Source organism: Somniosus microcephalus, chromosome 15, assembly GCF_052327205.1.
Source record: "Somniosus microcephalus isolate GS21.2 chromosome 15, FLI_Smic_1.0, whole genome shotgun sequence".
Classification (NCBI taxonomy): domain Eukaryota; kingdom Metazoa; phylum Chordata; class Chondrichthyes; order Squaliformes; family Somniosidae; genus Somniosus; species Somniosus microcephalus.
This window is the reverse complement of record NC_141001.1, coordinates 33,999,568-34,009,248: the sequence shown is the minus strand read 5'-3', so window position 1 is coordinate 34,009,248 and position 9,681 is coordinate 33,999,568. Positions and strand designations below refer to the sequence as shown.

Sequence of the window (9,681 nt, the reverse complement as noted above, 5' to 3'; positions counted from 1 at the left end):
TATATAAAACGGTATGTCTCTCTCTCTGTCTTTCTGTCTCTCTGTCCGGCTATACAATCAAAAGTTATAGAGCGTACCTACACGTGTGTTACATCAAAAGAAAGCTTACGATTCCAGAACGGTCGTAAGCATATTTACGTTTCGGTGAGACAAAAATTGTGCCTACGGTATCCAAAAAACGTTCAAAATTCCGCTCATTATCTGCTCATTAGCATTGAGTGACGTCGAGGTCGACCAATCGTATGGTCGAGCGACCCGACGGTCGACCAATCGCTGCGTGGCGGTGGCGGGTTCCTGGCGCGTGCGGGCGGGCCCTCCTAGAGTCGAGTGACGGGACGATTGACCAATCCGACGCTTCGGTGACCTGACGGTCGACCAATCGGTGCCTGTGCGGGCGGGCCTTATCATTCTGAACCGAGGTGAGTCGCTGCCATCTTGATTCCAAACTTTTCATTTCTTTTTCCCACTTTCTGCGTCTTTAAAAAAAAAGTTCCTTTTAAAACATAAATTGTTTTAAAAAAAAGTTAATTAGTTTCTAAATCTTTTATCTAATCTCATTAATTTTCCTACCTTTCCCCATTTTTGCAGGTAGGCCTCGAAGCCTGGGCGTCTGTTCCCAGCCATGCTGGACCCTAGGCAATTGTTTTGTGGCAAGCTCCCCCCACCCCCCCGCTGGGCCCGATTCCGAACCAGCGGCCAGCCATCTTGGTAAAGGCTGGCTGGGCTCACTGCAAGCTCCTCGCGCTTGCGCTGCACGGCGCACGCGGACCTCCACACAGAGCGCGGCCAGAGGGAAGCGAGCAGGTTAGCGGGGGGGCTGGCCGGGGCTCAGGAGGGGAGGGGGAGCGGAGAGGGTTACCCAGGCAACCGGGCTTGCCAGCCGCAATCGGCCGTCTCAAGCCGCTCAGGCCCAGGCCCGGTCCCGGAGATCGGGAGGTGGAGAGGGGAGGAGGGTTACCAAGGCAACCGGGCCCGGCCAGCCGCAATCGGCCGTCTCAAGCCGCCTCAAGCCCGGCCTCGGGAGGGCGGGGCTCAGGCTGACCGGGGCGCTGCGCTCGGCATGTCAGTGCGTGGGGCGGCACGGAGCTCAGCGGAGCCATCGCCGGCAGAGGGGAGAGGGTCTGCCGGCTCCCCCCTCCCTTTCTCCCCCCTCCTTCCCCCACCTCCCCCACCCCTCCCCTCCTCTCCCCCCCTCTTTCCCCTCCCCTCCCCCTCCCCTCCACCTCCTCTCCCCCTCCTCTCCCCCTCCCCTCCCCTCCTCTCCCCTCCCCCTCCTCTCCCCCTCCCCTCCCCCTCCCCTCCCCTCCTCTCCCTCCCCTCCCCCCTCTCCCCCTCCCCCTCCCCCCCTCTCCCCCTCCCCTCCCCCCTCTCCCCCTCCCCTCCCCTCCCTCCCTCTCCCCCTCCCCCTCTCCCTCCCTCTCCCCCTCCCCCTCTCCCCCTCCCTCTCCCCCTCTCCTCCCCCCTCTCCCCCCCTCTCTCCCCTCTCCTCCCCCCTCTCCCCCTCCCCTCCCTTTCCCTCCTCTCCCCTCCCCCTCCTCTCCCCCTCCCCTCCCCCTCCCCTCCCCTCCTCTCCCTCCCCTCCCCTCCCCCCTCTCCCCCTCCCCTCTCTCCCCCTCCTCTCCCCTCCGCCTCCTCTCCCCCTCCCCTCCCCCTCCCCTCGCCTCCTCTCCCTCCCCTCCCTTCCCCCCTCTCCCCCTCCCCTCCCCCCTCTCCCCCTCCCCTCCCCCTCCCCTCCCCTCCTCTCCCTCCCCTCCCCTCCTCTCCCCCTCCCCTCCCCCCTCCCCCTCCCCTCCCCCTCCCCTCCCCTCCCTCCCTCTCCCCCTCCCCCTCTCCCCTCTCCCCCTCCCTCTCCCCCTCTCCTCCCCCCTCTCCCCCTCTCCCCCCTCCCCCTCCCCTTCCCTTCCCCCCTCCCCCCTCCCCCTCCCCCCTCCCCTTCCTCCCCCCCTCCTCCCCCCTCCCCCTCCCCCCTCCCCTTCCTCCCCCCTCCTCCCCCCCTTCCTCGCCCCCCCTCCTTCCCCCTCCCCCCTCCCCTTCCTCCCCCCTCCCCCCTCCCTCCCCTTCCTCCCCCTCCCTCCCCTTCCTCCCCCCTCCCTTCCCTCTCCCCTCCTCCCCTCCCCTCCTCCCCCCCTTTCCCCCCTCCCCTCCCCTTTCCCCCCTCCCCTTCCCCCTTTCCCCCCTTCCCTTTCCCCCCCCCCTTTCCCCCCTCCCCTCCCCTTTCCCCCCCGCTCCCCTTTCCCCCCCTTCCCCCCCACCTTCCCCCCCTTCCCCCCAGTCACTCTCTCTCTTCCCCCCAGTCGCGCTCTCTCTTCCCCCCAGTCACTCTCTCTCTCTCTCTCTTCCAACAACAACATGCCCTCAAAAATCCCTCGGCACCGCCGGGCACTTCAGCTGGTAAAAATATACAAGAATGCCCAATTTCTACATTCCTTGACTGCTCTCTGATCCAGTACTCCGATCCAGTGGTTCTGCTCTGTCAATTGAGGAACTTAACAGTAAAGCAGAGAAGTTATGTTAAAGTTGTATAGAACCTGGGTTGGTCTACACTTGAAGCACTGCACACAGTTCTGGTCTCCATATTACAGAAAGAACATAGAGCCACTGGAGAAGGTGCAAAAATGATTAACAAGGATAATTCCAGAATTGAGAGGTTATAGCTATCAGGAAAGACTGAATAGGCTGGGGCTCTTCTCTCCAGAAAAGAGAAGGCTGAGGGGTGACCTGATACAGATCTTTTAAAATTATGAAGGAGTTTGATAAGGTAGAAGTAAAATATTTCTGCTTATGGGGGAATCCAAAACTAGGGGTCATAAATAATTTTCCCCCTCGGCCGTGGTCCCCATCGTGAGGTCCCGCACAGGCTGCTCACCAGCTCCTGCCACTGAAAAAGATACCGCGCACGCACGGCCGCGTAGCGAATTTAAAGGGATCGTACTTCAAAAAAAAATTAGATGGAACATTGGTCATAAATATTAAGATAGTCACTAATAAATCCAGTAAGGAATTCAGGAGAAATGCCTTTACCCAGAATGTGGTTCGAATGTGGAACTTACTAACACATGGGGTAGTTGAGGCGAATAGCATAAGTACATTTAAGGGGAAACTAGATAAGTACATGAGGGAGAAAGGAATAGAATGATATGTTGATAGAGTGAGATGATGTAGGGTGGGAGGAGACTTGTGTGGAGCTTAAACATCAGCATGGACTAGTTGGGTCGAATGGCCCGTTTCTGTGCCGTAAATCGTATGTAATTCTATGTAACGCTAACAGTCCTATCAATATCAGAAATATGTTCCTGCTATGGGGTTACCTGACTTCCTCTAACACCGATGATAAAGATTTGGGCTGGTGTGGTATGTTTCTAGTTTCGGACTCTTTTCTGGATGTCGTGGGGTTCTTCTCTGGCATTCTGTCTGTATTGGGAGGCTCCTCAATGGTATTTATCATGTCTGTCATCATCACCTCCAAGTCGGACATAGTGGCAACAACGTATTCAAGCGTCTGGCATAAACTTTCATTAGGGTTGTGATAGCTTGGCGAGCCAATCTCGTCGGTCAGGCTTTTCTTTCTGAGTTTCTTGCCCAAATCGACTTTAATCTTCTTGTGTTTCATCATGGTATCCTCCTTGATCTGTTTGCAGAGCTGTCGCAATTTGAGCTGGCATGGGAGAAAGGGTACAGAGTGTGGTGGGCCTTTCTCTGAGATATTCCGAACACTGTCATGCACTATAGCAATGATACACACGCAGCTAACACTGCTACACAGCAATACAAAAAGAAAATACTGCAGATGCTGGAAATCTGAAATAAAAACAGAAAATGCAGGAGATACGCAGCAGGTCAGGCAGCATCTGTGAAGAGAGAAACTGAGTTAACGTTTCAGGTCGATGACGATGTTCTGATGAAAGGTCATCGACCTGAAATGTTAACTCTGTTTCTCTCTTCACAGATGCTGCCTGACCTGCTGAGTATCTCCAGCATTTTCTATTTTTACTTCTACGCAGCATCCAGTTATGAAGGAAACCCTGCATCAAACACATGGCTTATTTCACTTATATTCTAATGGAAAATCTGTTGGATTTGGAGATGTTGCATTATGGGCAGGATTCTTAGGAAAAGTTCCAACTGATCCATTACTGGATCGGCTGCGGTTTGCCTAAATAACAACTGTGATGGCTTCAAAAATCCAATAGTTGTAAAGCACTTTGGGACTTCTTGTGTATGTGGTAAGGTGCTACATAAATGCAAGTTCTTTCCTTTTTTCTTTACCGGGGTGGCAAATGGAAGTAAGTAAGGAAGTAAGGCAAAAGGCAATAGTCAAGATTTCTTTTACATGCAGTTAAACATGTTAGATATCAGCCATGCCTCTGTTAGTAGCACTCTCGCTTCCGAGTCAGAAGATTCACAGAATCACAGAAACGCCACAGTGCAGATAGAGGCCATTTCGGCCCATCGAGCCTGCACCGACACATATCCCACCCGATCCACGTAACCCCTACACCAACACATATCCCACCCTATCCCCGTAACCCCACGTATTTAATCCCCCTAACACTAAGGGTCAAATTATGATAGCCAATCAACCTAACCCGCACATCTTTGGACTGTGGGAGGAAACCGGAGCACCCAGAGGAAACCCACGCAAACACGGGGAGAATGTGCAAACTCCACACAGACAGTCGCCCGAGGCCGGATTCGAACTCGGGTCCCTGGCGCTGTGAGGCAACAGTGCTAACCACTATGCCACCGATCAAGTCCCATTCCAGGGACTTGAGCACCTATTCCAGGCTGACACTCCAGTGCAGTACTGCAGGAGCGATGCACAGTCGGAGGAGCCATCTTTCGGATTAGACGTTAAACCAGTACAGTATTTTGCAGAAGAGCAGGGGAGTTCTCCCTGGTGCCCTGGTCAATATTTATCCCTCAACCAACATCACTAAAAACAGATTGTCTGGTCATTATCTCATTGCTGCTTTTGGGAGCTTGCTGCGTGTAAATTGGCTGCCGCATTTCTTACTTTACAACAATGACTACACGCCAACAGTACTTCATTGGATGTAAAGTGCTTACCTCTAGCAGGGAGGAGTTTTCCCTTACAGCAACTGCTTTGCGTCGTATGCTATCTACTGATGCTTCAATGTCTTCACAGTCATACTAAGAAAAAATGGCAAAAAGGGTCAAAGTACTGTCAAATATTCTCAATTAATATTTCAACATAGACTGAGAAACTGTAGGCCCATCATCTGGTATGCCAACACCTCCAGGTTATGCAGGTATTGGTTAAAAATTATATGATGTCCTGGGTATAAGCCATTTTTATATTGTACTTTTCAAGATAATACAATCGGTTTTCAGTGTGTGGGTGTTGCACAGTCAAAAACAACCTAAATACAGGCTCATTCAAAATATTGTTGTATCGCTGTGAATAAACGACACTTTAAAATAAAAGGGGCTTTATACCACAAGAACAGCTTTCATTTTTGCAGCATTCTTCACACGGAAGAAAATCTCAGGAGAGATGCTTCACAAGAGAAAGAGGAAGACGCAGAAGAGGTAAGGAGGATTGAAAAGGATCAAAAAGAGGGACCAAAGAGGTCATTGGCAAATTAAGCTCTAGAAAGGTCAAAGTGACTAGACATTTTCATTATTACATTATTCTGACACTGTACCAAGGACTGCAACCCCCACTAAGCTCTACTTACCTCTTGACTTTCCTTTCTGGCATTATCTGTAGTACTTTTAATTGAAATATCTAAGCACCCATAAGTTCGCTTCAACCCAACCCACATGATGTCCAAGGGGTCGGCAGTAGAGCCAACAGTATAGTTGTTCAGCCTGTTAAACAAGAGGATACAAATGTTAGAGGTATCCTTCAGATATACCATCATTTTTTAAAATTGTCCTAGGAATTGTTTTTAATTGTCTTAGAAATAAACTTAGAAAGAGATTCAGCTCCGCCATTAGGCAGATCTTTGGAGCTCTCAGTTAACTAAATCTTCCATCATAGATTGACTTTGAGATGCCACTGGTTCTTGGCAATGAGGGTGAGTGGAACCCTGTATTTTGCTCCCTCGTTGAGAACAATTAAATTATCATTAAAAAAGTGAGAGACATAGAACCTGCCAATTAATTATTATTCATGATTTGCATAAGAATAATACACTTTATTAATTGCGTTTCCCCCCAAAAAGGTCCACTACCAGTTTAAAACAGCCAGAGTTTCTTCGGACTCCACATGTGCTATTTGTTGGGTCTCAGGATACAGCCAGGTTTCCTCGACTTCACCTCTCTCAAATTCTGAGGACTGCCAAATAGTTTTGAAAATAATTTCCATTTTGATGAATAAAAAAACTCATAGCCAAATGTTTTTAATAAATCACTTTTGTTCAGGTATATAACCAAAAAAAAACATGCACGATAATGGCAATAAATCGTCAGGTTCTGCTAGGGTAGCGCCTGAGTCATCCCTCTCGGCCAGTTTTCAGTTAAGAAGACTGTGGAACATAGTTGGGTTGTATTCAAACAAGTGTTGTTCCCAAGTTATGTTGCTAGAACACAGATACGTTCAGTTAGAACCTCGTGCTTTGTGATGTCATAGAGCCTGCAGACTTCCAGTGACAGGAATTTACATAATAATCAGCTTCCAAAGCCATATCACAATCATATTCAAACTTACCAATTTTGAGATAATTGGCAAAATAACCGTAGAATCATAGAAGCTTACGGCATGGAAGAAAGCCATTTGGCCCATCGTGTCTGAGCTGGCTGATAAAGCACTATCCAGCCAAATCCCACTTTCCAGCACTTGGTCCGTAGCCCTGTAGGTTACGACACTTCAAGTGCAGATCCAAGTACTTTTTAAATGTGATGAGCGTTTCTGCCTCTACCACCCTTTCAGGCAGTGTGTTCCAGACCCCCACCACCCTCTGGGTGAAAGAAATTCTCCTCAACTCCCCTCTAATCCTTCTACCAATTACTTTAAATCTATGCCCGCTGGTTGTTGACCTCTCTGCTAAGGGAAATAGGTCCTTCCTATCCGCTCTATCTAGGCCCCTCATAATTTTATACACCTCAATTAAGTCTCCCCTCAGCCTCCTCTGTTCCAAAGAAAAAAACCCCAGCCTATCCAATCTTTCCTCATAGCTAAAATTCTCCAATCCTGGCAACATCTTCGTAAATCTCCTCTGTACCATTTCTAGTGCAATCACATCTTTCCTGCAATGTGGTGACCAGAACTGTACACAGTACTCTAGCTGTGGCCTAATTAGTGTTTTATTATCACATTGCTGTTTGTGGGATCTTGCTATGCACAAATTGGCTGCCTTGTTTCCTACATTACAACAGTGACTACACTCTTCAAAATTACTTCATTGGCTGTAAAGCACTTTGGGATGTTCGGTGGTCGTGAAAGGCGCTATATAAATGCAAGTCTTTCTTTTTTTTATACAGTTCTAGCATAACCTCCCTGCTCTTATACTTTTGCCTTGGCTGATAATGGCAAGTATCCTGAATGCCTTCTTAACCACTTTATCTACCTGTCCTGCTACCTTCAGGGATTTGTGGACGTGCACTCCAAGGACCCTCAGTTCCTCTACACTTCTTGTGTATTCCCTTGCCTTGTTAGCCCTCCCCAAATGCATTACCTCACACTTCTCCGTATTGAATTCCATTTGACACTTTTCTGCCCAACTGACCAGTCCATTGGTATCTTCCTGCAGTCTACAGATTTCTTCCTCACTATCAACTACACGGCCAATGTTTGTATCCTCTGCAAACTTCTCAATCTTACCCCCTACATTGAAGTCTAACTCATTGATATATTATACCACATAATAAAGCAAGGGACCTAGTTATGAGCCCTGCAGAACCCCACTGGAAGCAGCCTTCTAGTCACAAAAGCACCCGTTGACCATTACCCTTTGCTTTCTGCCACTGAGCCAATTTTGGATCCAACTTGCCACTTTCCCTTGTATCCCATGGGCTTTTACTTTTTTGACCAGTCTGCCACATGGAACCTTGTTAAAAGCCAAAAACCAGTCGGGAGATGAGGAGAAATGTTTCTATGCAGCAAGTTGTTATCATCTGGAATGCACTGCCTGAAAGTGCGATGGAAGCAGGTTCAATAGTTGGGTATATACTTGAAAAGGAAAAGATTTGCAGTGCTGTGGAAAAAGAGTGGGGGAGCGGGACTAATTGGATAGCTCTTTCAAAGAGCTGGCATAGGCACGATGGACCAAATGGCCTCCTTCTGTGCTGTATGATTCTATGATTCTCGGGTGCCAGGGTATCATGACACACTTTGCAATGGAAGTTGATTTTTTTTTTAAAGATATTTGATTTTCTTCATTTCTTTTTCTCACAATATGAATGCACATTTTGTTCAGTACTTGCTGTACAGTCTAGATCTAATCTCATAAAACAGATAAGAAACAAAAATGCAGAGAGGTAGGAGGCAAGCTCAGCAAGAAGGGAAGATAGGAAAGACAGTGGGAGAATAAAATATACGCAGCCAGTCGCTCTAAAGGTGTGTGAGTAAGGTCCTCCTCTCAGTAGGAATCCAGTGCTGCTGCATTCTCTCCATTTTTCCCAAAGTGTGGCATAACCTGGCTTGTGATGCAACTGTAAACTCAACACATATTAAAACAAAGCCCTTCTATGTCCCTATTTCTTTTGGTCTTATTTAGTGCTTTAACATTTTTTCAATTAAATTTATGTCCATGGACACTGGAACATTGATCAGATTTCAATAGTCTTCATTACATACACAAGCGTGTGAGCACACACAGTAAGATCTATTGTTGCCATTCGGGCTTTCTCCAGATGTTATGCCCTGAGTGGATATTGGCCCAGAAATTGCTGGAAACAGTTATTAGTGCGCAAGAAACTCAGCAAGTTGTAGCGAGGAAGAGACACGCCATCAGTTGAGAAATGCCACGAATTGCTGGGTGATTTGCGCTGCTCCACCATTAGCCTTGCAAAAACGTGAGCTCGCTGTCAACCTCCCCGTGAGTGTCAAGATATTGGTGCATTTGCACCATAAACACAAATGAAACTCACTGCAGAAAGTTATCTCTGCTATTTCAGGGCGTGACTATTAATAGGGTGATTTATGTTCCTGCAATGCCACTCATCCTTAGTCCTTTCTGTCTCTTTTTTCTCTCTCGCTTAATTCAGTTTTTCCTTCCCTCTCTTTGGCCGTGATTTTACGAACCTTGGCGAGTCCAAAGCAGGCAGGTCGGTGGCGGGTCCCTGTTAGATCCGTGGTTCAGTGGATAAATAATTACACGGATGCTGTACATAAACAAATAACAGGTCTTTACTGGAGGAGGGTAATCTCTAGACTTGGGTACAGAGGCATGCGCACAGCTTATATACCGGTGTGGTCACTGCCGGTACTACAGTATACAGGAGCTGTAAAAATTAGTTCTGACTTAAAGCACATACACTACAATTCCTCCCTTTTTAGATTAATAATACCCCCTTAATATTCAAATAACAATTACATTTTTACATGTACATTCAATAACAGAAGTCCATTTATAGATTCAGTCTTTGGGGCGGCTTCCTGACCCTTTCGGGATAGCACCTTTCCGGAGGTTCTTGTTCTTGGTGCAGAGGCGATTCTGACCCCCTTTCATCGGGTAGTTCATCGGGTTCCACTGCTACTGGGTCTGAAGTAGATGC

General features: G+C 48.3%; 1 protein-coding gene across 1 annotated transcript in view; it reads right to left on the bottom strand.

The window, feature by feature from the left end:
- The window catches only part of LOC147106621 (testis-specific serine kinase substrate-like), a 57,205-nt gene extending 50,691 nt beyond the window's left edge, over positions 1-6,514 (bottom strand). The window contains exons 1-4 of the mRNA XM_086008463.1: positions 6,198-6,514; positions 5,700-5,832; positions 5,068-5,151; positions 3,309-3,655 (exon numbers count right to left, since the gene is read on the bottom strand). Of these exons, the coding sequence (XP_085864589.1) occupies positions 3,309-3,655; positions 5,068-5,151; positions 5,700-5,832; positions 6,198-6,331 (698 nt within the window). The 5' untranslated portion in view covers positions 6,332-6,514. The remainder of the gene's footprint in view (positions 1-3,308; positions 3,656-5,067; positions 5,152-5,699; positions 5,833-6,197) is intronic.
- Between the last annotated feature and the right edge of the window lie 3,167 nt (positions 6,515-9,681).